At 40.4% G+C, this 27,983-nt stretch overlaps 1 protein-coding gene across 2 annotated transcripts; it reads right to left on the minus strand.

The window, feature by feature from the left end:
* Positions 1-245: 245 nt before the first annotated feature.
* On the minus strand, positions 246-27,983 carry nphp3 (nephronophthisis 3). 2 transcript variants are annotated; one of them, XM_031583764.2, is made up of 29 exons: positions 27,375-27,983; positions 26,944-27,038; positions 23,276-23,705; positions 23,066-23,191; positions 22,651-22,801; positions 21,858-22,010; positions 20,798-20,931; positions 18,440-18,594; positions 17,590-17,758; positions 17,205-17,279; positions 16,332-16,499; positions 14,357-14,460; positions 13,503-13,617; positions 13,174-13,317; positions 12,716-12,813; positions 11,762-11,864; positions 11,595-11,677; positions 10,341-10,479; positions 9,983-10,147; positions 9,124-9,218; positions 8,896-9,018; positions 8,599-8,788; positions 7,121-7,362; positions 5,292-5,367; positions 4,979-5,106; positions 4,344-4,584; positions 3,451-3,576; positions 2,437-2,552; positions 246-465 (listed from the first exon to the last, which is right to left on the minus strand). In XM_031583764.2, the coding sequence occupies exons 3-29, from the start codon at positions 23,597-23,599 to the stop codon at positions 297-299; spliced, it is 3,912 nt and encodes a 1,303-aa protein (XP_031439624.1). In that variant the 5' UTR covers positions 23,600-23,705; positions 26,944-27,038; positions 27,375-27,983; the 3' UTR covers positions 246-296. The 2 variants fall into 2 exon arrangements, with proteins under 2 accessions (XP_031439624.1, XP_012676699.2); XM_012821245.3 differs by having other exon boundaries at positions 27,363-27,983.

A 27,983-nucleotide genomic window follows, 5' to 3' on the forward strand; every position in this document is an offset into this window, starting at 1 on the left:
GGCCAAAGGTCAATAGGCCAAAGGTCAATATCATTTGGGTGTGTGAGGGTGGAGGCCAAAGGTCAATATCATTTGGGTGTGTGAGGGTGGAGGCCAAAGGTCAATATCATTTGGGTGTGTGAGGGTGGAGGCAAAAGGTCAATATCATTTGGGTGTGTGAGGGTGGAGGCAAAAGGTCAATATCATTTGGGTGTGTGAGGGTGGAGGCAAAAGGTCAATATCATTTGGGTGTCTGAGGGTGGAAGCCAAAGGTCAATATCATTTGGGTGTCTGAGGGTGGAGGCCAAAGGTCAATATCATTTGGGTGTGTGAGGGTGGAAGCTAGGGCTTTTGAGGCTGAAAGTGTCTCCGTTGGATGAGTGGACCGAAGCTGCTTTGCCACAGACCAGTGACGGTTCTGCATCCTTTATTTCCATTGCACGCTTGTAGAGCTCGGCAGCCTTCTCAAAGTCGCCTTTCTCATAACTAAGGGGAGAAGAGTGATCACATAGTACTGAGCATATATATGAGGAGCACTTCCTATCAAACACACATTAAAGCAATCAATGAAATGTACAAAGTGAGCCCTAGTTTTTTTAATGCCTTGTTACCTATTTATGTTTCTGCTGGAGTGTGTAGAAGTGGCACTAGCCCAAGACTTTTAAACCTGATTTTACTTTTCCATTTCCTCAATTAACATAACCATTTCCTCAATTAACATATATATTCCTCAATTCACATAACCATTTCATCAATTCACATATCCATTCATCAATTCACATATCCATTCCTCAATTAACATATCCATTCCTCAATTAACATATCCATTCATCAATTAACATATCAATTCATCAATTCACATAACCATTTCCTCAATTAACATATCCATTTCCTAAAGTGAGTAGGAGGAAAATGGCAATCAATCAAAAAACAGAAACAGAGACATTGTCAGAAAGAGTAATGCGTTATTCACAGCGTGTCCTCACAGAACTGTCTTGATGTCCTATTTTTGCAATAACATCAGTGTACCATTTCAGCCCGTTGTCGAATTTGAGAATTAAATTAAATTAAAAAAAATAATAAAAAATATATGTATGATTAATCATTTCAACTAATTAAGATATTGGTTACTTGTTTACTCTTCATTTCAATCGCATTGTCTGACCTCAGAAAGTTTGGAAAGTTTAGAATCTCCTCAATTAAATCATTTTGACTCATTTATAGCCCTCCCTTTGAAAAGTAAGTGTACTCTAAATAAAAGTATGAAACATGCTCTTTTCTGATTTGCTGGCAGGCATCCTATATTTCTCCATATGGGGCCAGCTGTGAAACAGATGCAGCCAACAAAGCTGCTTTTGTTACCATGGCACCCAGAGACTAAAATAAAGTCTTTTGGTAATAGGGGACTAAATAGAGGACTATCCAAGTACTCCTTTCAGTGGCATGCCACTCATGTGTATTTGGCTAAAAATAGCATTCATCTTAGTGCAGAGAATATTTTTTTATAATCCTGGTTAAAATTGAGAGACACAGGGTTAAGCACCATAATTGTTATATTGGATATAAAACGTGTAGAGAATGTTTTATCAATGGAATCTTTCTGGATAGCAGACAAAAAGGAGAGGGCCAAAACAGCAGCAGCTAGACTCAAGCAGGCTTTAAAGGATCAATGTCTTGCATGCAACATATAAGACCACTGGTATTCTCTGCCATTGGTTTTTCTTTGTGTGCGCACCAATGTTAGCTACAGTGGGGCTAGAAAGTTTGTGAACCCTTCAGAACTTTGTGTATATCTGCATACATTTGATATCAAATGTGATCTGACGGAATTAATCAATCCCTAGATTCAAAGAGGCAGCACAATACATTTTGATGCATGCATGAACATGCCAAAGTATTGGTAATTTGTTCACAAGAATTAGAAATGACTCACATGATGTGCACAAGTGACTAGATGGTATGGAGGTTGAAAAAAAGTACTTTTGAGACTGTTATTTATGATCAAAGAAATGTGCCAAAGTGACAGAGAAAAACTGCATGTTGTGAGAATTAGTTACTATAATTTGGGAACCGGCTTTTAATGAGAACACATTCTCTACGCAGCAGTTTCCGTGACAGGAATGAACTATCTATGTAGACCACAGAATACATTAATAGTGATGAAATATATAGACTACCATAATGGTTAGTTAGCGACTAAGTTGCTATTGTGCTGATATGGATAAAAGATATTAGTGTAATTTGGTTGATTTCCACTGAAAGCCATAAAAACAGAAATACCATAACATGTAAATACAGGCAACTCAATGAATCCAACCATACCTTTACTGGCTTGACAGCTACATACTGTATGTATCCTTAATATTTCTTTCACTCTAAATTTGAAAATGCTCTCTTAACGGACCCACATTTTTTTGGGAACCATCACACATTTAAACTGTTTGAACAAACACTTACTTAAGCACAGCCAGGTTCTTCAGTGTTTCTCCGACACGAGGGTGAGATGTCCCTAGACTGTCCTCATACACTCTTAAAGCCTGCTCATAGAGGGGCAATGCTTCGCTATGCTTTTTCTGCATTGAAAAAAAATAAAAAATAAACATGATGAAACAAACAACCAAAAACTCTAGAATTCAAATACATTATTATTATTATTATTTTTTTAACAATTTAGCTAATTCTTAATCATCTTCATTTATATGACACTTTTCAAACACTGAGTGTAGCTCAAAGTACTTTAAAAACCGAGGCGTGTATAATAACAGTATAAAAGCACCTCCCTCTCTGCTGCTGACTTGGGACCTTTTTTGACTAAAAACATTGGAGCTATTAGTGCTCACTTCTCCAATCCCTCTGGGTGTGTTTTGCCTCCTCTGGACATTGAGAGGGGAGAATGAGTGAAATGATTATCCAACGAGGAAGAGCTATAAATGCTTCTTCAACAAAGCCGTTCTACAAAATGTCCTCTAAAGTCTAGACCCTATTCCCACCACCTTCTCCCCTTTTTATCAAAGCTTCTTGAAAAGGCTGTGTTAAGCACATTTCTGATTTCCTGTCTCAGAATAATAATAATTCATCAGTTTGACACTGCGAAATCCCCCACTGTACACTGTTCAGTCTGGGCGTTTCAGGGAAAGCACAAAGTTGGTTTGAATCACAGCTCACTAGATGCTCAACATGTCTTTGCAGGGACAAGTGTCTTAATCTTATCGCCTCTGCACTGGTGTACCTCCTGACCTTTTAAAATAATAGGACAGTGGAGAGTTGACAGGAGGCAACTGGGAGGGAGATGGGGAGTGGGTTCAGGAAATGACGTCAGGTTGGACTCAAGTCTGGATCCAACCGGTTCTGGATCTGGGTGCACAGACACTACCACTGCACTGCACTAACACTATCTTATTTATGTTTATATGTTATTATTATTATTATTATTTAGAAAGAAGAATGGTTACAGTAACTGCTGCTTCTCACCAGTTGGGAGTAAAGGACGGCCAAGTTGACCAATGCAGTGGCCACACTGGGGTGCTTCAGCCCAAAACTCTTTTCACGAATCTCCAGTGCCAGTTCATACAGAGGGACCGCCTTCTCCAGCTTACCCTACCATGCAAACATTGGATCAAACAAGTCATAAATACAGGATAATGGGTGATGCAGCATTCCGGTAGCACAAAATAATATCATTTGAGATGGTAATGGCCACACGGAACATCCTCTCACCCACTATATAGTCCACCACATAGTGAGTCAGCCATTTTGTAGTGCTGTTTGAATTCTCAACTATAAAGTGAATAATGCTCTATAAAATTCCCACACATGCTGCCAATTGTAGTGTACAAACAATGTACGCAACTTTAACAAATCCTTCCAACACCTTTAACATATCTTACTCATTCTGCCTTTAAGGCACCTTACGCAATGTCTACCTCTAGGGACTGTTTGATTCTCACTATTCATGTAAAGGAGAGTGGAGTGGATTTAGGGTAGGTGGTTAATTGAGACTTAAAATGTATTCCAGTTTTGATAACTGGACAACTTGCGGAATGATATGTTAGATATGAATCAAAAGCACAAAACCATTTGCCAATGGCAATGGTCATTATACATTTTTAGCGATCATTATCAAGAAATACCGGACCTCTGAATATTGGGAGGGCCCATTCAATTCGATGGAACATTCTGCAGCATTCTAAAGTGTATTAATGTTTATTGTTTATTATATTGTTTATTAAACTGTTAATTAATTAAAAAGTTAATTCAACTGTTTAACAGTTTATAACCACGGTAAGATATGTACTGCTGAATAAGTCAGTTAATACCATCAGTAAGAATTATTTCTGCATATCCACCTCTGTTTTCATTCTTACCCTGCGTTTGTATAGTATGGCAAGATGCTTGATGGTGTAGGCCAGGGAGGGATGGTCTGGAGCGAGGGCTCGTTTGCGTATGTCCAGCGCCTGCTCATAGAGCTCTTCTGCACTCTCGTGTTCGTGGCACTCACAGTGCAGAGCTGCCAGGTTGTTGAGTGACTGGGCGCAGTCTGGGTGCTCTGGCCCTAGAACACGCTGGCGCATCTCCAGAGAACGGCTCAGGAACATTTTAGCTGTCCTGGGAAGAGGACAAGGAGATGCTCACAACACTCAAGGGAAACATTGCATCATAATACATTACTGATTTATGGTAGGTCAATGCTGATCATTCTTCATACATCGATTAACAAAGTAGACATCGTCATCTTCGTCATCGTCATATGTCCAACATGTCCAAGCTGTGGTTAACTTTAAAATAAATCGTTACCATAGTTATAATAGTGGGATTAAGTTGTCTGCGATAGTTACATGTTTCTTTGCAGTTTAGAAAAGACTCATGTATCCATTCTGGATCAGCAACTACATGACATAAAGTAATGGCCTAAGAAAATGTGTTTATCACTGGCTCGTTACTCCAAATTATTCTGCAGGTAGTAGAGAACTTCTAGTGCGTTGCGAGATATTACACTTACTCCAAATTGTTCTGCAGGTAGTAGAGAACTCCTAGTTCGTTGAGGGTTTTGGCACAGTCAGCAGAGTCATTCCCCATCGTCAGCTCCTCCAGCTGCAGAGTCCGTCGATGCAGCAAAGTAAAGCCGTACTGCAGAGAAGTATTGGGAAACATGAGTACACTTGGCCGTACTGCAGAGACGTATTGGGAAACATGAGTACACTTGAAAATTCAAAAGCATTTGAGGTACATTATCAATGCGTTATACATAATATATACACATACAAGAGGGCAAGTACAACATCCAAATAGAACATTTTTCTCATATGTCTCACCATATGGCCTTTTTGGTGAGCCATCTTTTGACGAATCCTAACAGACCTCTTTCTCAACTTGTCAGCCTGTTCGTACCTACAAAAACCAATATATTAACTTCATCCCACTGTGCTAGTTTCATTTTTTTTAATGGATCTAGCAAACAGGCCTTACTACTTCAGTCTCTCATTGTCAAGTAGGTTAGGTAGGGCCAACTGTAGAAGCCAAGAAAATCATACAGAATCTGAGCAAGCATATTAGTCTTGGCTGAAAGTCATAACCATTTCCTCAATTACAAAAGATACTTACACAGATTTTTCCAATCAGTATTTTTATTGTGATGAGTTGTACTGTAGTATATTTTAAATGCAAAAGAAGATATTTGTCTACTAAAATAAATAAAATACACTGCTTGCATAAGTATTCATATTTTCAACTATTTCTGCAATAACATCCTGAAGTCTCTTGAAGTGAGTAGGTACCAGCTTTGCACATTGGTCTGCAGTTTTTCTCCTTATTCTTCTAGGTAGATTTATATAGATCATCTAGTTGTGTGGAATGGCGGTTCTGGGTTGCAGTGCCACATTCTCAGTAGATTTTGACAGATGGCTTTGACTGGACCATTCTAAAACATTCACTTTACTCTCAGAACAATGCAAGTGCAACACTGGAGTGGCTCAGAAACCGTAATTGTCCTGCTGGAAGGCGAACCCTGTCCCAAGCCTTAGTTTTAAAACAGACTGCAACAGGTTATTTGTGCTTTTGTATTGAATGAGTATTTAATGCATTTTGTATTGAATGAGTATTTAATGCATTTTGTATTGAATGAGTATTTAATGCATTTTGTATTGAACGAGTATTTAATGCATTTTGTATTGAATGAGTATTTAATGCATTTTGTATTGAATGAGTATTTAATGCATTTTGTATTGAACGAGTATTTAATGCATTTTGTATTGAATGAGTATTTAATGCATTTTGTATTGAATGAGTATTTTCCTCACTTAAGCATTTGAATCACTTTGTCCCATTAGTCCTCTTTTTCTCTGACCCTTGACCTTCAGACTGATTGATTTCTACATGCAGAGAGAGGTCTCTACCTCCACGCATAGGTAGTACCTAATTATGATCAGTTAAAAGTAACGCAATGGTAAAATGAGTGGTATCTCTATCATTTGTGAATAATAATCTAAACCTGGAACTCAAAAGCACATGGGCTTTAATACTTATGCAAGTAGTATATTTCAGTTGTTATTTTTAAGCAGACAAATATTGCATATATGCTCCTGAAAATTGTTAAAATATGTGTACATACCTTTTGTAATTGAGAAAATGATGGCTAATGATGAATGATGAGATGGGTGTTGAATACTTTAGCAAGGCACTGTATGTTTGCTAGCCAATATAGAGTTTATAAAGCCAAGGCACTGTATGTTTGCTAGCCAATATAGAGTTTATAAAGCCAAGGCACTGTATGTTTGCTAGCCAATATAGAGTTTATAAAGCCAAGGAACTGTATGTTTGCTAGCCAATAAAGAGTTTATAAAGCCAAGGCACTGTATGTTTGCTAGCCAATAAAGAGTTTATAAAGCCAAGGAACCCTAGAAGAAGCATGACACACAGGAGGGTCATTCCATGTCATTTAAACTATGGGGATCCATCATACCATCTCAGATTTATCTGATAATCCTTGAGACACCATGAGATGACATATCCCCAAACTATGCTACTATTACATCCATTATGTTATGGGTCAAATTGGCCCGCACTGTGTAAAGTACTGTTAGTATTCAATTCAACATAACTGGATCTTATTATACATATAAAGCAAAGACAAAGTTGTGTGTACTTGTTCTTCTGCTGGTAAAGTAGGGCAAGGCAATCAAGTTCTCGTGCAACTGAACCGTGTTCTGGACCATAAGCGCTTTCACTGATCTCCAGCGCCTGCTTGTAGAGCTGCTCTGCATTGTCAAACTTCCTCCATTGAACATAGATTCCAGCCAGCTGGTGTAGAGACTGTGCCACACTCGGGTGGTCTGGGTCCAGCGCAGTCTCACGGATCTCCAGGGAGCGCTGCAGAGGTGCTACTGCCTGAAAGCAAGAGCAGAAAAACGTTTTCCCCTCCTGTGCTTGGCCCTTTTTTACTGTTTACAGATACATTCAAGTGTCTACCATGGACATCTGACATCGTTTGAATCAGTGCTTTTCCATTTGTGTTATGAAATGTTATCACAGATGCCTTTTCATTTGCAAAAAATCTCCAAGATCACCTTGTTTCCCCCAACACCTTCCTCCCTGATCTTCCCTACAATATTCAAACCTGAGCCCTTCAGCTACTCTCTGGGAAATAAGGCTGAAATTGGACTTCTTTTAATCAGGGGATTATCTCTAGTCTTGCCCGACAGCCTATTAATCAAGCAACCCATCACTCAGAAACAGTAGAGGCCCTATTCTTGCATAAGAGCTAAATTGATTTGTCTGCCATGGTAATCTACTAAAGAAACAGGTGGGCCGTCCTTTACAAAAAGCCTTTTTAACTGGAATGTGTGGCATCTGACCCAAGGTGTAAATCTCTGCCTTCACATCCATCAAGATACAATTTAAAAGAATATGTAGAAGGACACATAAATTATAATTAACAGATTCCCAACACTCTTAAGTTGACAGCATCTATGCAACCTGCGTTGAGTGAGAGCACAGTCACCCTCTCTTAAATTCACTCCTCTTCCAGGTCTACAGCACCATTGTAACCTGCGTTGAGTGAGAGCACAGTCACCCTCTCTTAAATTCACTCCTCTTCCAGGTCTACAGCACCATTGTAACCTGCGTTGAGTGAGAGCACAGTCCCACAGTGGATTCAAACTTGCAACCTCAGACAAGGGAGGTGGCATGTTAGTTATGAGGCCAAAACCCATGACTGCTAGCATCTGTTGCGGGGAGTGATGTTTACTCACTGCACAGCTCCACACCCGCTGGCTACCATTACATTGGCAGCTATTTCAATGCTTGGATCTCAAACAAACATATTCCACACTAATTCATCTCATATGTATTAGCAGAGCAGAGAAAAACCATGTATGAGTGTAGTTGTGTGTGTGCCAATGTATGTCTTCAAAACCTTGTATGAGTGTAGTTGTGTGTGTGTGTGTGCCAATGTATGTCTTCAAAACCTTGTATGAGTGTAGTTGTGTGTGTGTGTGCCAATGTATGTCTTCAAAACCTTGTATGAGTGTAGTTGTGTGTGTGTGTGTGCCAATGTATGTCTTCAAACCCTTGTATGAGTGTAGTTGTGTGTGTGTGCCAATGTATGTCTTTGCGTTTCAAAACCTGAGTGAGCAGACCAAGGTCCTTGAGAAAACGGCCGAGCGTCTCATACAAGTTGGCCAGGCGTCTCATGCTGTCCTCAGTCTCACAGCTCTGCTCATAGCACTTCAGGGACACAAAGTATTCTGTTGCCATGGACACCTTATCCTTCCCAACAAACTGCCAATAGGTCAACAACTCTGAAAAATGCCCCCTATTAGGAGAGAGAGAGAAAAAAACTGAGTGACATCCCAGCGAATGATATTTAAGATAAGAAGTTAAGACCCAATCAATTAATCAAAGAATGAATGGCCTCGTCACCTCTTGTACAGATTCTGAGACACAAACAAATTCAGCAGACTTAGTTGGAGCTTCGTCTTATCCTCTTGTTGCTGTAGTAACCATGGCAACTCATCAGCTACTCGCCACGTCACCCTGTGTTGACTGCAAAACAACCACTGTCAGCTGTTTACCGTTCTTAAACTTCTGTTTGGACAGGATGTGTGCATATTTATTTTCAAGTTGACAACACAAATTGAGTTATGTTACCTGAGATGCTTGCTGAAGTGTTGGATGAGCCTTTCTCTGTATGTGGCCACCGTTTCCCCTCCGTCCAACAGCTCAAGTCTGACTGCCTCACATGCCTACACACAACCATGGGACAATATCATGATCGATATCATGATCGATATCAAAACCAACAAGAGGGATCCAATCATGAGCGTTGACCTCAATCTGATCTTATAATCCAATAACTATGTCTTATGCCTTAAATTTGCCTTGTTTCACACATTTATTGAAATTACCACAACAGATCACACCAGTTATACTATACAAACAAGGGCTGAAGCATGGGTGAGCCCTCGTGAGATTTCAACTACGTTATTGCCCTCTAAAGTTAGTAGCTATGCTGGTGACGCTGAGAAAAACATGAGAAATGTCCCTTTGAATCTTGATTAAAACCTTCACACCACTTTATTATACAAATGAAACATCAGCATTGACATAATCCTCCCAAACCCCACCACAGCCATTCACTTATTCTACCCCATACTCTGTGCTAGATTTACCTGCAATGTAAATAATTGCCACCATCGACATAGTTTTCTCTTTTATTGTTCTACTTACCCTTGTAACCCATGAGCACACTGTATACCCACTAAGCTGAATGCTCTCTAATACTTGAACGCTCTCTCCCCACCTTATCAACTATCAATTTTGTATGCATCATGTATATACCATGTTATGTTGGTATGTATTGTGTACATTTACGAAATGTATGCTAGCATGCTCACCCTGATACGTATATTAATTCATCTGCCATGGTTCTGTTCTGGGAGACCGCCTGAAACGCACCTGTAGGTGTCTGTCCTGAAACGCACCTGTAGGTGTCTGTCCTGAAACGCACCTGTAGGTGTCTGAAGTGGATGATGCCACAGCCCAGGGTCAGGACCAGCAGGTACTCCAGTCTGAAGAGCCAAGAGGAGAGGGTGGGGAAGGCCAGCTCTGGCAGTAACTCCAACAGCTCTGACTCACTGACTCCATTATGACTGGCATACAATAAACAGAGCAACTGTGGAGATAAAGACACATTCTCAAAACAAACACATTTTTATCATTATTCATATTTATTTATTCAAGTCAATTAAATTTGTTTATCTGTTCTACACTGGCATAAAGCCCCAAGACCAAGCATACAAGTGACAAAATGGAAGAAAAACTCTTTTTAACAGAAAGTAATTTTTTTGGGGGGGGGGGGGGGTCACCTGTTTCATAATGTGTCTCTCTTCATCTGTCCTTAGCGAGTCTAGCATCATCCTCAGGCCAAATTGAAACAGTGACACTGTATCGTGACACATTACACACTGCTGAAGAGTCTCCTCCAGCGACCAGCCAAACCTACTGCTATAAAACACACCACATATCACACTACTTTATTATCATTATTATTACTACTACTACATCCTAGGCATCACCTAGTATACCTTAAACTCTGCCTAGCAACACCCTGGCAACCACTTTCTACAGTAGAGGCATTGCACAGCAGCAGTTTAATGTTGACCTCATACCATATTTTGCCAACTGCCTGTAGTGGCTGGAAATAAGTAATACGTTTATATCCCCCCCCACCCTCTTTTATCGTAGTATGCCATACCCCTGTCCACTGCATCTTTTCTCAGTCATCGCCAGTCTACTAGGGAGCAATGGTATGTTGCCAGCTGGGCACACCCAACAAATCAGGTAGGATAAGAGAAGAAACTGGGGAGCATGGTTTGAAGCAGGGGGGCAGGTTTCGGAGAGTTAGCTTCAGCCAGTTAGCATCCATAACCAAGAACAAAGCTGGAACGTTATTTTACATCTAACAAGTAAGCGTGTCAATCAAGTGCTCAGTCAGCAACCCCTCTGGGCTTTAAGTGTAGACTTAGCCCATACAAGCATATTGGAATACATTTTATGTTTTGTGTGAATGTGAGTAGCATTTTTTCTGTTGTACTTGTGTCTTAACATAATACACATTTGTAATGGGTGTAAAAAGCTGATTTTCTGGTGTGCGAAGTTGCCTTTTGGCATTGAACTTCCGCTATTATTTTGATGAACTGTGTCTATATTTGCCTGGAAATTGTATATTTCATACAATTTATTTTATTTTTGTTCTTTAATAAAGAACTTGATTGTCTCCATGCCATAACAGGCTCTGGGCTCTGTAAAGCGCCTAGAGATAATTGTATTGTTATGGCGCTATATAAATAAAATTGAATTGAATTGAATTGAATAACACAGTCTCTCCGTTCTGAATCTTCAAGTTTGTGGTGGCCGCAGTTCCCCTAGGCTTGAGGCCGGTAACATGCCAAAAGCATTTTATTGCTTATGACTTCAGTCATCACTCATAACTTATGACTGAAGGCGTAAAACCAGGCAAGTTTCCTATATACCTGGCCAAATCCAAACAAAAGTTTACAGTTCTGGTTGGTGATGCTTACTCTGTTATAAGTCTGGCCAAGAGGGTTGTTGATACTTACTCTGTTAAAAGTCTGGCCAAAAGGGAAATGTATAGAGCATTACAAGTAGGTGCAGACCGACAGTGTCTCTCCAATTTCTTCTCCTGTTAAAAGACAGCCATGTTAAAGCTTCACAAACACGAATGTCATACAGAAACATGTGTACACAAACCAACACTAACACGCACCTGTTCTTTGCTGAGGTTAATCTCAGCTGTCATACAGTGCATGGTGATCATACTCCTTATGTCTTTGCTGCTCAGGGGGTCGAGGTGTACTGTAGGCCACAGCCTAGAGGAAATCACCACATAATAGTCACTTAAAATTACTTAACACATTTAAAAGCCAACAAGAAGGTGCTTCAAAGTGATTTACAAGACTAAGAAAAATGTAAGAAGTCCATAAATAATCAAATGCAAAGAGAATGACATCAAACAGAATAATTTGCAGAGAACAAAAAAAAAAAACATTCAAGAGATGAAGAATAAAACTGGAAATAATAATTTGTGGCAAGTGTGGGAAAGGACCCAACACAGGGGACTATTGCACAGGCTAGGAGTGAGAAAGCTTTATATTCCTTTATTTTTCAGTCAGTCCTAAGGACTAAAAGGAGGATCTGATTAGAAAAGCAAGGGACAGTGAAAAACAATGTGACAGTCTTCATTAATTATAGGTGTTCATCCAGGTACAGCCTAAAACAAATAATAAAAGATCTACATTTAATCATTCCAAATGTAATAATAATAAAACATTTAATCATTTCTAAATGTAGTAGGTAGCCAGTGGAGCAACGTCAGATCTAGAAGTGGGCAGCGGTGGGCAGCGGTGGGCAATTCCCACCTACATTTCTGCTCTGCCCACCCAAATTCATTTAATTAAATTGGTCAACTTTATTCTATTCTGATTCTATTCTGATTATCTGTCACTTCTATCCATCTATCCATCTATTTGACTGGACTGAATCACTTCATGCTTATACCATGTTGAAGCACAGCCACTGTTAGTTATTACACTGGAAATAGATTGATCAGAACTAACTCATTTCCAATATATTTTTTATAATTTACAAATGTATTAGAAAGTGCAAATATGTACAGTCACATCCATATTTGTATTCCCATGAGTGTTTGTGTTCTCCATACCTCCAGGCCGGTGGGCACGTCTCCACATTGACTGACACCAGCACTCGGACATTAGCAGGCAGAGGGTCAATCAGCCATTTCATGTTTCGCTCTGCATTCTACACAGACCACAGAATTTAAATTAATACAAGTTCCTTAATCTACCATAAACATAAATCTCTCAACAAACAACCAAAGCAAATTGTTGTTTTTTCCAATTTAACACAGAGTTCACAAGTGAGGAGGTCCAATATTGATGTGGGCACAAATAAACATATATTCATGTGACAGGATGACACGTGACAGAATGACAAGATTGCCTTAAGGTACGACTAGATCCAGACAAAATGCACGTCTGCGTATTGTATCTCCTTTATTTGCTAGACATGGCTCTTCTGGGCACAGATGCAATAACTGTATGGTTTTTATCCACTATACTATTACCACCAAAATGGACCCCAGCCGGTGAGAATGTGCACCTGTATCTGATCGACGGAATCAATGACAATGATAATATTGCCATGACGACGTGCTGATAAGCGTTCCAGCCAGCGAGGAAAGTCTTCCAGGACCTTGCATGGGTCCATAGTAAGCCCTGATATGGACCAGAAGTGCTGTAACAGCTACAGAAAACACACACATCACAACTACAACACAGCTACAGACGTAAATGGTAAAAACCTGAGCTCGCCAAGACAAATTATTACATGCACATCAGATTAAATATTAGGTAACTTCGAAAAATATTTCTTGGCTTGGTATCACACAACCCTTCTGTATGGCAATGCATTTACCTACACTCCTTTACCTTGACAGTAAGACGCTTGATGATGAGCACAGGCTCTGCACTTGTAGTTGAAGGCCGACCAACAAAGTGATGGAGAATGACTGTGTTGGGAGAGTTTCTTTGCTGCAGTTCAATCCTGTGGAGCATGTATATTATCAAAGCCTGTCCATACAGCTAACTGCCCTGAAATGCCATAACCTTAAGTGCAAATGCAAAACCAATCTGGGGGTTGAGGTGGTGTAAAAGTACCCAATGTTTACAAAAATCATCTAAAAAGCAACTGAAGGGTGCTAGGGTGCTAATTGTCCTTCAGGTTTTATGGCCTTTCCGTCGCTGTTACTGCACTTTGCAAGGGTGTCGTACAACTGGATTCTTTCAGCATTGGTCTTGGCTTTAAACCTAACTGCTTCCTGCACTGTTGGTAACCTGTCTTTGCTGAACTGAGAACCATGAAACCATTTCGTTTGTTTATGAGGCACATTGTTCATAGATCACTTTTGATGTCTCTGCTACCTTCTCTGTGGCATGGTTGCGCTGCCCAAACCACAACAGCACAGCCGACACATGAAAGCAGCTCTCATTAAATCCAGCTGTGCTGTTACAGTGGCCACCCAACACAACCCCTATCCTTATGGATGGCAACAAGGGGCTTCAGCTATGGCTAACCTCTATGAATGATATACCTGTTGTAGGAGTTACAACAAACCCTAGAATAGACAGATTGAAAATCATTTCATGGCTTGATCAATAGTTTAGAAAAAATATCAGTTGCAGACCATAGTAGCTTTATCTAACACCATACTAGGTACATCAACACAATAGATATACAGTTTTAAAACTAAAACAGTGACGACAGAGGTTTTTTTCCCCAATACCATTTGGCAAGCAGGACAGATTTCCCTGAGCCTGGTCCACCAGACACCAACAGTGGGGGAGTGGGAGGAGGAGCCGCCACCAGGTCATTCAGACGAGTTAAATACTGACAAAGGAAAACAAACTCTATTAGTCTCTGGAAGTTAGTTAGGATAAGACTGGTATTGGGCAAAATACAAGTGTCGAGCCTGACGCACATCATTATAAAAATGTAAAATATAAAATTGGAATCTTTATACAAATGATGTGCATGATGGTTCCAGTGAAGATAGCGGCGTCGTAAGATGGGAAAGTCAATGCCCTCTGATCATTCATGGTTTTTATATATTTAGAGTAAATGTAACTCTAAGTTTATCAAAATATTTAGTTTATATTGTGTAGCACTTTTATCCACGCAAGAAACTGATGTTTTCTGTTCGTTTGGATGTTGGTCTCAATGAGTTAGGAGTACTTCTCATTTCTCCCAGACTTAGGTGCTGCTTTAGTGCTAAGGGACTTTGTGAATTACTCTTAGACGTCCCAAAGTTAGTACTGACAAGCCCATTATTTTGGAGTTTCTAAGGCTACTTTAGGAGCTACTTTTAGCCTTAACATGCTTTGTGAAAACGGGCCAGTTATGGTTATGGTTGTGAGGACCTATGACATTATAAAATAGTAATACATGTTCAGTCTAAATGAAAATCTAAGAATTGTGATATCATACATCTGTATAGTAAATAACATGATGCTTGAACATTCACAGTGGCTTATATAAGCTTGTTTAACATTCATTGCCTCATGACAAACTTTCATCAGACTAGATAAACCAAACAGTTTGACCTTTTCTTGAACACATTTTCTTGAACAACTTTTTGTAAATCTGGTCTGTAGAAGAGTCCAAGAAATAGTCTAAGACGAGTTCAAAAAGGTTTCTCAAAAAGTCTGGAAAGGTACAAAGATAAACTTGAAATGTATCCTTTGTGGGAAACAGAAGAAAAAAAAAAAGAACTTTGACTTTAGGTCAGGTCATTAGTTAGATCCAGCTTAAAACATAAATGCCTTTTGGGTGTTTACTCCACTCCTTCCTTATACGGTCATAAACCAGTGGAAATGTGACTGTTTCCTGGCAATAATATTGATTAAGGTTTCTACGCCATTGTACCAGTGCCTCCTGGTGCCCCCTAGAGGCCTCCAAAAGGATCACCACTGATGCCAAGTCATGTCAACATAGAGAAAGAACATGAAACATTTCAGGGACCGAAAGAGGAATTAGAAGTTAAAGCAAATAAGTAAAAAGCAAACATGACTCAAGCAGTGCTAGGAACATATATTTAGGAGTTTGCTTCTAACAGATCGAAGGGAGAACATAGTTGCTCTTTGGAACTATTAAGACGATGCACAGGACCCTAAAGCACCAGGTATGATGGTCATGGCCTGAGTGCCGTTGTATATGGCATTCCAGACTAATTTTGGCTGACTGTGTTGCCATATCCATCCAGTTTGAAATTGAACTCATCCATTAATAAATAATGCATGTAGTTGTACATGTAATTCCAAATTTGCTTCAATGTATAGGTTTTGACACCATGTAGGCCCCACGAGCTCATTCAAACGTCAGGAAATAATAATGCAGGAGGCAGGGCCAGATTAGATTATCCAGTATAGCTGTTATGTTCTTACTGTTCATACCCCATATATCTTATATCATACTGTATATATCCTATTTTATTTTTGTTATACCACTATACATATGCACATACTCTGCACTCTTCTGCTTTTTGCACTTCTGGTTAGATGCTAACTGCATTTCGTTGCCTCAGTACTTGTACTCTGTGCAATGACAATAAAGTTGAATCTAATCTAATCTAATCTAATTTTAAGGCCAAATTGCTCCATAGTGTTACTTTAACTTCATCTCTGTGGAAAATTAAGCACAAAATGGCAAAATGTATGGAATAGAGGGAGAAAAGAAAGGAATGTTGAGTGACAGAGAGAAACCTTGTCAAAATGAAGGTGGGTTGTAGAGCTGCATATCTTCTGATAGGTTTCAATCTGTTCTTGTTCATCATGTTCGTCCCACAGAACATCACTGGCCTCCACCTCGGCTTGGTCCTCCAACAGATCCAAATGCTCACCGTCATCAACTAGCTTCAAGCCCAACAAATCCTGGCAGCAAAACAGAGAAAGAATTGTATACTTTTCATCACCTGCTTACAATGTAATATTATTTTTGGAATGTATTGTAATCCAGCAATGTAAACACATTTTTCTCATTTTTGAGAGATATTTAAACAAAACAATTGGGATCTAGCCTAGAGTTGTTAAGAAAAGGCCCACCAGCCTAATTCCCGACCGTTTCGAAGGTTGCCCCATCAAAACATCAATAGATTCATATTAGGTCAGTCCCTTGCAAATGAAATACATCAGAAACCAAACATCTAGGATTCCCTTGAAGTTTCAAGATAACCCTGGGGAGAAATTAAGATTTGGAGCATTTTGAGCGCCCCCTAGTGGCCAACTTCAAACTTCCCAGCTTCACAATTCTGTTGGTGTACTCTACCCTCCCTAAAGACTTTTTATCAAGTACGTTTGATCTAGGACCCCTTCGAAATTGAGACCTATAAAGGTTGGAATTTGCGTTTTCAAAGGAGGCCCCTTGGCTCCCAAAACAGGTGAAGCTCTAACTCTGGTCCAAGTGGTCAATCTCAGAAGGATTTTTTAAATTAGAGTACCATACCCATTCTACAAAAAAGTTAAAAAATTAGCGAAGGTTAGCAATTCAGCCCACCTGGTTTTGTCTGAATCTCTCAAAATGAGCTCCTGAACACACAGTAAAGGAAATGTCTAACAAGGTTAGATCACGGTTCACACCTGCTTTATTATTTTCTCCAGTTGATGGTGGATCAGAGCAGCCCCGTCCTCTGGAGATCCAGCGTGGTCCACTACCTTAAGACAAGATTGGGCCACAGTGTATTAAAGTACAGGTTTAGTCCTGAATTATAATTGAACATTTGGAGCATAATTGAAGATGATACATTTCAAAACACTTTCATAATAATCACTCTGCCATTTTCATTTCTTTCTGTAATTCAGGTTTGGGGTCTGGGGATTATTAGCTGTGTTCTCAGTGATTCCAAACTTTTGAGGGGTAGCGTATGTTACTTGGCCCCTTGATCTTAATCTTCAATCTGCACAGCACGGCCCCCTTTTTGTCTGCATTTATAATTAAGTTTTCTAATGGGATTATTGCACTTACCTTGATCTTTGCATTTTTGTCTGCATTGTTGACCCTTTCCAGCAGTTCTCTGGTGGTCCCACTGATGCTATCTTTCCCATCCACTGTTCGAAGGTACAATAGGAGAGGCCTGGAGTCTGGGGTCTTGACAAAAGCCTCCTCTGCGTCCTCTAACACATAGCTACAGAGACTACCAGACAGGTACAAAAAGAATATGGGGCTTTAACCTAAGTGGCAGTTCTACAGCAGTCACAAAAACCCACTTCATCCCCGTGTCGGACAACACTGGGACTGGTCGTCGTAATAGATGTTTAGGTTTACCATGTGAATTTTCTAAACCTCGAACTGCCCTCTGTTAAATATGAAATTGGACTATAGGACAGGGATAATGTGCTATCTGATGCAAGGACGAGCACACACCCAAACACAAAACAGTTGGGTATTTTCATGATATGTTGACCGACATATTGTTCCAATAAACATCTGAAGGAATATCCACTATGGCCAAGTCTGAGAAATGCAGGGCAAAGTCTTGGGAGCCTTTGAATCTAGTAGTGTCACAACTGAATCAAAAAACTGCATGACAGAAAAACTGAAGTGGAAATTGTTATTGAATTGAAGGTGTTAATCAAGTCAATTATATCAGCTGTTATCAAAGATTGAAATTTGTAGTTCATGGTTTAAATGCCAACACCAATAAATAATTTCCTGAATCCCACACTCTTCTTACAACTGCACGAACTGAGGATAAAATAACATTTCTGGAGATTTAAAAATTCAGACCAGATCCTTACAAAATGACAAGGACAATTCAGCATCATATCACGGCTGACCTGTTAGCAGAGGGTTTAAGTATCATATCACAACTGACCTGTTAGCAGAGGGTTTAAGTAGTAAGACACATATCGAGCTCCTCTCCATCTCTCGTCGCCGTTCTGCAACACTGGCTGTGTCCTCGGGAAAATACACATTCAGATAGAAGTGGCCCAAGCGCTCACAAAGCCTCCGCAATGTGGGAGAATACATCTGAAGGAAAAAGGGGGAAAATAGAATTAGAGTATACTGTTCACCACACTGGCTCAGTTTGATGCACATTCTCTTAATACCAACTTCAAATAATTGCTTTCATTTTAGAGGCCTGAGAAGCAAAGCAAACTTTTCAGAGAAACTGTGTGAGATTCAAGTAATATGAGGTGTGGACAAGTTGGTTGCTTGAGCTTCACCTAACCTTCCTTTTATCCACTGATGTTGGTTCCCAAATCGTGTCATTTTCCCCATCTAAACAGGCATGGCTTCATGTGAACAATCAGGTGAAATTAAGGGGGACTTCCAAAGAGCTGTCAGCCATAATACTAGAAGCTGCCAGAAAAATATATATATATTAGGCACAATCCAAGCAAAGCTGGACGTTTTTTCTGTAGCAGTTGGTGGATGGCCGAGCATTTATCACAGAGTGTACATTATAAGTTGACTGTGCAATAACATTATGGGGTTAAACTGCACCAAGCTGGCAGTAAATGGGGCTAAGATAGCCGAGAATTGTTTGTCAAGAATCGCGATATGTCCAGGTTAACCCTCTGAAGTCTCAGTAACAGCAGGACAGCATAAACACTCACTCCCTTATTCGTTTTCCTACTCACATGCTAAAGACTTTGTCATTGCCTGTGGCTTTAATGAAGGATATAGACTTTGCAGCAATCCACTGTAAACAAAACGCCACTAAGCATGTCTTGTATTTTGAGGCAAGCCCTGCCATTAGCAAGGAGATAAGGAATTCCTTCGAAGGAGATGCAATGCATGTCCACTTGTCCGTGCAACATGTGAACAGAGGCATGGTGAGTTGGAGTAGCCAATTTTATTTTTATGAAACTTTAAAATTCCAAGGTCAATGAAATTTAGTGCACTATGGATCTAAAACGTTATCAACACTACTAGTACATTTAAATATTTGAAAATATCACACAAGGAGATTTGCGTGTTGTGTAGGCGTATTAATGTATTTAGGATAGGCTAACGTTGTGTAGGCATATTAATGTATTTATAATAGGCTAATGTTTTTAACATAACTTATTTGGTGTTGTGTAGGTGTATTGATGTGTTTAGGATAGGCTAACGTTTTTAACGTTTTTAACATAACTTATTTGGCAGTGGTGGTATGACGAGTTAGCCTGACGATGTCATACTCATAATTCTAGTCAGAATATGAGTCTGATATCTCTCCATTGGGCTGTGATTATGGGGCGTGTTTCAACCGAACCAGGAAAAAAAATGCATCTTCGCTCAATTGGATATACCTACAACCAATCAGAGTAACGTAGTATGACCATAACGTAGACCATCTGGGCCAGCTGATACATTAAACTTTTACCGGATCCCATAGGAAGGACGGCAAAAACATCTTTTCGATCGACAAATGCCTTGATCACGTTTCTCTGTTCCTCTTTCAAAATGAATGTGCTGTCAATGTCTTCTAAAACAGACTCGAATCTCCACATTTCAGCTCTCCAGCGGCAGCCATGTTTTTTGAAAACAAATTCAACCCAAGCGCTCTTTGGTGACGTGGTTGATTACGTTACGGTTGATCATCTGTCCATCATCGTATAAAGCCCGCCCTGACAATTTGATTGGTCTATCTATCTCCTCACAGATTTTTGTGAGGAGATAGTTTCTCCCCAATGGAGCGATGCCAGACCGAACTTCCCAACCTAAATTTTTGTGGGCGGGGCTAAGTTCGTCTGGCATCCAGGCTAATGACGAGTAGCAATACGCCACATAATTAAAAACAAACTAATCTTGAGTTTCTGTGTGCAGTAGGTAATGTTACATGCTTCATAAGTTATAGTTATATAACTACAGTCATAGTTTGCTGTGTGCTAGTGTGGGCTTAGGCTACTCACTGTATGAATGGACTGATTAAACGCTTTTATGCGTACAGCATAAAGCAAGACCCTAGAGAATCTCTTCAAGTCACCAAAACAGTTAGTCACTGTGGTTCAGTTTTGCACATATTCTAGCACATACGTATGAAAAACTACCCTTTACAGTATGATTATAATACAAATGTAAATACAAATCTGCCATACTACCTTCATGTACAATAATATGTACTCAGAGCATGTCAGAACCACCAAAGCGCCTGAATCAAGCCCCGGACTTCTGGGGGTTAAGTAATCACCCCAATGGCCAAGGTATGTGTATTTGTACCTCTATAAAGTATGTGTATTTGTACCTCAATAAAGTGATGGAGCTCATCTCTGGTGTCCTCTGTGTGGATGACATAGCACCGCACTGTGTTGCTCCAGAGGCCTTTAGAGATATGAGGAGACACCTGCAACAGGCTGGCCACAGCTGTATCCCAGTCATCTAGGAAAAACACACACACACACCATCAACCACATGCACATTGTATATGTGTAAGTATCTTATGTAAACCGGATAATCATGAAGACTCTCAGGGGGGCTGAATACTGTTGCAAGGCACTGTACCTGGTATTACAACACATCCCAACACTCAGCTTCAGTGCGAGTCATTTATTACATTTAGTTACTGAAGTTATTACAAATCTGCCAAATGAAATTTTTTGGCAAATGTATTTGTGGGATCAGAAGTTGCAGATGTTTACATGTGTGGTAAATGACCTCTGTGGGACATTGTTATGGTATGAAATGTGAACGCATGTATAACACACACACACTATGTGTGGTAAATGACCTCTGTGGGACATTGTTATGGTATGAAATGTGAACGCATGTATAACACACACACACTATGTGTGGTAAATGACCTCTGTGGGACATTGTTATGTTATGAAATGTGAACGCATGTATAACACACACACACTATGTGTGGTAAATGACCTCTGTGGGACATTGTTATGGTATGAAATGTGAACGCATGTATAACACACACACACTATGTGTGGTAAATGACCTCTGTGGGACATTGTTATGTTATGAAATGTGAACGCATGTATAACACACACACACTATGTGTGGTAAATGACCTCTGTGGGACATTGTTATGTTATGAAATGTGAACGCATGTATAACACACACACACTATGTGTGGTAAATGACCTCTGTGGGACATTGTTATGTTATGAAATGTGAACGCATGTATAACACACACACACTATGTGTGGTAAATGACCTCTGTGGGACATTGTTATGTTATGAAATGTGAACGCATGTATAACACACACACACACACACACACACACACACACACACACACACACACACACACACACACACACACTATGCGAACAAACAGAAATAAATGTCCACACCCCTGCTGACGTTGGCGAAGGGTCCCTCCACATCCATTAGACTGTGAGCAAACTCTGGTCCCCGGTAGCTCTGCTGGAGCTGCATCATGCTGCCCATAGAGGGCTCACTGCCCAGCGCTCCCCCGCCCCAGTACTCACACTGCATGCCAACCGCTGGAGCCGGGCAGAGAGAGGAGGTAAACATTCATCATACAAGCAATTCAATGAAAGCAATATTATGGTCATGATAAAGAAAAATTTCATGTAACTGACCGTTACCACATTTACATCTTGTAATAACATGTCTTTTAAACAAAAGGAGTGTAATAATAATGCCTTCACCAATAAGACCACTTAACAGCATACAGCAATTTTCCACAGTTTGATGTATGTTTTTACAGGTTTTTATATTTTCCTTAAAATGCATTTTGATTGTATATGGTTATGTGAAGGACAGATTAACGCAGCTATCATTCCCACTAACTGCCCAGGTTATGGACAGGTTAGTTCTGTGGACCAGGATGATCCACCTGCCAAAATGTAAAAAAAAGCTTTCACATTGTGACATCACAAACGACATTGCCCAAAAGACACCACAGAGCGTGATAGCAAGCTTTCATCTGAACCCACTGTGGTGGTGTTGGTCCTGGCAAGGTTTTTGCATGCCTCAAATTGTCTGTTTTTAATACATTCTGAATGATCAATAATGACTGGTCGGTCGTACATTCTGAATGATCAATAATGATCAATAATGACTGGTGGGTCGTACATTCTGAATGATCAATAATGATCAATAATGATTGGTGGGTCGTACCGGTCACTGTGGTTTGGTTCTCTTCGGAGTCAGAGTCGTCTGGCTCATATACCTGGACACCTTGAGCCTGTAGCCGCTGCAGCTTTGACTCTAGATCCCGCTTTGCTCGCAAGAGATCCTGAATTTCCTTCTCTTTTGTTTCCCGGAATATCTGTCAATCAGAAATGAATATGAAGAAAAAGAAAGAAATGAATATCTGGCCATGAAGGCAAAATAATTTGTGAATAGGCATAATCATCTCTGGAAGTTTCCCAACTGGCTAATCATACCAGAGACAATTAACCTTTCTCCTGTGTGGTCTTCACAATAGACACCATAATGTTAAGACACCAGATTCCATTAAGGTGGGACTTGCACCAATTAACTAAATTTCATTGATGAAAAAGAGGAAATAAAAAATGAGGGTGCCTTCAACCTTGAACTGTCGCTTGACCTTGTCTCGGTCATGTTCAAATGTAGAGGCCCTCTCCATGGCCTGGTACTTAGCCTCCACAGCACTTTCTTTCTCACGCAAGATCTTCTGATAGGTTTTCTGCAAAGCCTTTAGAAGTTGATAAAGCATTTGTTAATTCATTTGTGTATGTTATTTCAAACAAAATTGCTTAGTCTGAATTCAGCCTCCTACCTGTAGCTCAGCACGCAGTCGCTTGTTTTCTTCATCCAACTTGGCCTCTTTCTTTTGCATGGACGCAACCTCGTTATTCTTGCTGACTCTGAAGATTTCATAGTCTTTACGAAGACGCTCGTATTCTGCGGTGTACTCGAGGTCCACAGACCCAGTGGATTTGAAGCTGGCGCCGATCACCCTGGGGCCGCGGCGGAAGGAGCTGCGCAGGAGACGTGCTTTGGGCTTCACCTCCACGGGTATCTCACACGCTTCGCCCCCCTCGCCACCATAGGCGTCTTCAATGACCTCACCGGGGCTCACCAGTGAAGAGGCCGTCCCCATGGTGACCACAGAGTAACTGCACGTAAGTCCTTCAGTTCAAGTCGATGTGCACATCGCTGACCACTGCTCCTGATTTATCTTGCATGATTGGAGACCGGCTGATCAACTGTAGCAAATGAAACAGTTATACTGACATTAAACTCAACTCTGGATGTTGACACTGAAGAAAAAAACATTGCTTGAAATGCGAGGTCACACATCAGCACATGAAACTGAATAGACACTGATACTACAGTAAATAATAACAGTCTCATTTCTGTCATTATCAATCACAATGTATAACCACTGTGTGATTAGTTCAAGCATAATTCTGTGTATGTATATTTAAAGCTTCAATTAGCTTGTCTCTGCCTTTTTAACTGTGGTTTATTAGACTACACATTTTAATGAAGGATTATATTACACAACATAGCTGTCAACAGGTAATCAGTAATCTCAAAATGAATTTTTAATGAATTAAAAAATGGGTTCCCCTGTCACAGGGACCTAGGGCCCTCACACTACAGTGCAAGTCAAACCGTACAACGGGGCAAGGGGTGGGTGGGGCGTGACATCAATGGTGTCAGGGCAAAGTGCTCATGCCAAATTCAATGAATGTAAAAAGCAACTGTGTCTTGACCATCAACACCCTTGAATCTGGCCTCAAGCAAATCAATTGCCAGACATAACGCCCTCGTTTGAGGTATCCACTATTCCTTCTCATTTTATCATCACATATGTCTGGAGTTTATACCAACCACATTGCAAGGGAATCTGATTAACTCTGTAGATGGAGTTCAAAAGAGTTTGTAAAAATGATGTGAAAATTGCTCAAATTTCAACATGTTGAGTAAATACAAACCAATGGGAAATATGCCTGACATGGTAAGGACAATGTCTCCAGCATAATCTGTGAATATTGTACTCTGTAGCAACCACAGCGATAAACTCATTCAGAAATGTTACGGGGCACCAGGGAGTCCACTGGCCACACCCAAGACAAATGACCGAAGAGTTATAACATTTTGCCAAACGTTTGCGTTACGGAACTGCTGCAGCTCGGTTGCGTGTTTATTCACACCACTGACGTTTCTGCTACTGCCCTGCTACTGCCAGCACTATCTTTCTGCATCGAGTTCGCCTTATGGCCATTAATACACAATCAGTTTGGTATCATCCACTGTTGATGAGTGGTCCAAAAAAGAAAGTTGACAGGTTGTACCCAGAATTACCTTAAAATATATAATTATTACATAAAATATATGTCTGTCATGTCTGTGACATATAGCCCAGACATCGAAGCTGCAGTGAAAGGTGTCAGTTATGTAATGTTGCTGGTATGATATGAATATGTGATTGATTTGCGGCTGCAACTCCAGATGTATGTCTTATACTCAGTGTACATGTTCTAATCTGTTAACATGGGCGCCCAAATGAGAATCGACAGGTAACGCAGCCACCATGCAACACAAGCAGTGTGAAACAGGCCTTAACACACACACACCGCTGAGCCGCAGCAGTGCCCACTCACACAGAATGCAGGCGATATGCAAGAAGTGTAACAGTACTGATACATGCCAGCAAAGCAAAGTTGTGTGTTCCAATCATTTCTGTTGGAGGCAGGCGATTGGGATTGGGCAAAGCGAGCGAATGAGGAGCGAAGTTTGTTGTGGTCTCTGGCGTTTTGAAAATTGCAGGATTATGCTGTTGTTCGGCTGCTTAATTTGCTAGAGGTTGACAACACCTTGGAGGGCCTAGTAAGGGGTTGTTGTTCCTGGTACATTAGATATTTAATCCTGGGCTTGACAGTTCTGATATAAAGACAGGTGACTGGATATACAGTGTATATCTTGATAACTAGCTTGCTAGTTCAGCCTGTTCGCCCACTCAAAGCAAAGCAAGTGTTTTGCTTCACCAGCATACATCAGTACTGCAAAGGCCGAAATATACTTCTACGACTCCGTTACTCCGTGGTTGACTTGACGGACTCGTATTCATTTATGGTTCTCCGACGGTTGTGGGTGTTGTAAAGCATTTTTTATTTTTTATTTTTTAAAGATGGCGGCGGACCAAACTCCGTAGATGGTCGTATTTGTACATAAAAGTTGTTTGTTTGTTTGCTTAGATTTTTTTTTAAGTTACAGAGAAATAGACACTGCAATGTAAAAATCCCGTTATTGTAACTGAAAAATACATCTGAGGGGATTTGCCTGAGTCTGAGCTAGCTATCTAATGTTGGCATACTACTACCCACAAGGTAAACAGCGATGTATTGACGGATTGACGGAGTCGGATAGTTAAAAAATGTGGGAGGTGCACGTCAGGCCACGGAGAGGTGCTCGGAGAGGGTTTGCAACGTCGAAGAGGGCTCTCCGTGTCTCCGTGTCTGGCTGGGTTACCTGTGGATTTTCATTTTGGCGCCCATGTTAACACGTTAGAGCATACACACTGCCTGCGTGAGACAGGAGTCTCAGATGTGAGTCATGTAGGCCTAGAATTTTGACATGAAGGCTATTTTTCCACGTGTGAGGTAAGCATTAAGAATGTGCTTAATGTCAGCAAAAGTAGACAGTAAAACTATGTTTTAATAATCACATTGACATCATACCAGCAACATTACATAGCTGACATATTTCACTGCAGTTTTGATCTGTGGGCAATATGTCACAGATAGGACAGACATATACATGATATTTTCTAACCATATTTGCAATTGCATGTTATGAAAGGGTAAAGTGGAGGCTACACGTGTAGCCTACTATATACAAGCCCAATGTAGGCTAGGATTACATTATATTGATAAGTTAGTAGTTTTCTGTTGCGCTCTCTCGCTCTTGGCCTCGCTCTGATCTTCACTGTTAGGACCACTTATCAACCATGGATGATACCAAACTGATTGTGTATGGACGGCAACTATCAAAGGCATACTAAATGCAGAGAGATAGGCCTGGTAGTAGCAACACCGCAGCAGAAACGTCGGCGGTGTAAATACACAGCTACCGGACGTAGGAGTACCACTACGCAGCTGCCAGACACATGCAACGATGGGAACGAACGGTGTGCATAAAGCCTGATTCTTGCTCATTCTCTCACTTTATGCGGGAGTCATGTCACGCATGATATGTGGTAGGCCTACTTTTCTTTTTAAACAAACCGCGGAGAACGACTGTTAAAACATCCAGACCTCAGATAACAGTTGACATGAGCATTCAGTTGGTTTAAATACCCCCAAGGATTATCCTATGTTGTAGATGTAGAGGATACATCGATTCCTACCTATTCTGACAAGATTGGTGGTCTAATGGGATGTGAACGTATTCCAAAGTAATTTCATTGTTGTATTGACTTATAACGTTCGTACTTACTGTGCCGATGATGATGTGTTTTTAGTTGTAAAATAAGTAGCCTACTGAACATCTCCCAGGCTATCGTGAAATGACGAATCTGCGACCCTCCACATCTGTAGAAGAAAAGGGTAAATCAAGCTAAAACATCAGCAATCGTCGCGTTAACGTGGATGCAAGTTGATCCATAACACTGGTTCCGTAGCCGGTGCTTTAACGTTTAACTGGGACGGACACAGTCCAAGTCACGGTTTCATCAGCAAAATAGCTATTTGTAAAGTTACAAGTCAATGACATGCAATTCAGAGTCATTATTCTTAAGTTTCTAGGCACTGACTGGAGTTATGCATTGAATCTTTGGAACAAAAAGTTTTATATTAGCCATCGTCGTCGTCCAAGTTATCATGTTAACATCAGCAGTAATCTTAACGTCAACTTACCCTGGTTCTTACCCAGTTTGCGATAAAAGTGGGTTTTTCTTAAGTGACCGCCATTGTCCATTTCATCATAGGAAAGGTCTGTCTGGAGCCCGTCTATCTGAAAATCCTAGGTCTGTCCAGACGCCTATATTTGTTCCAGTTTAATATTAAAGTCTCATCCAAAGATGTTTTATGTGAGTATAGACTTCAAACTGGCTCTTAATTCAGCAATGACAACTCAACTCGTTAGCCTCACTGACCGACCCTCTAACTATGTTGAAATCCACTCGAAGATGAGACGTGAAGTAAGCCATGTTAGTGAACGAATTTCTGTTCAGGAACGAATCTTTTCAGTGAACGAGAACGAATAGTTAATGCCCATCTTCCATCTCGTTGTCGTTGGTTCACTTGGCTTTTTTACTTTGTTTGTTTGCAGCAGACTTGTTAAAGTGCGTCGCGGGTAGGATTGCTCCCTGATTCGCCTGTGGAGCATAGGGGAGGGCTGTAGCCTAAATAAGTTAAATCAGGCTCTTATTGGTCAGGCTAGGCAAGGCATCTGAGTTCATCAAGGAGGGTGGATAACTTTGTAGCCTACTGTCCCTCTCCGCGACATACCATATTTATAAAAATTGCATATTGAAA

Source organism: Clupea harengus, chromosome 17 (assembly GCF_900700415.2).
Source record: "Clupea harengus chromosome 17, Ch_v2.0.2, whole genome shotgun sequence".
NCBI classification, from domain to species: Eukaryota; Metazoa; Chordata; class Actinopteri; order Clupeiformes; family Clupeidae; genus Clupea; species Clupea harengus.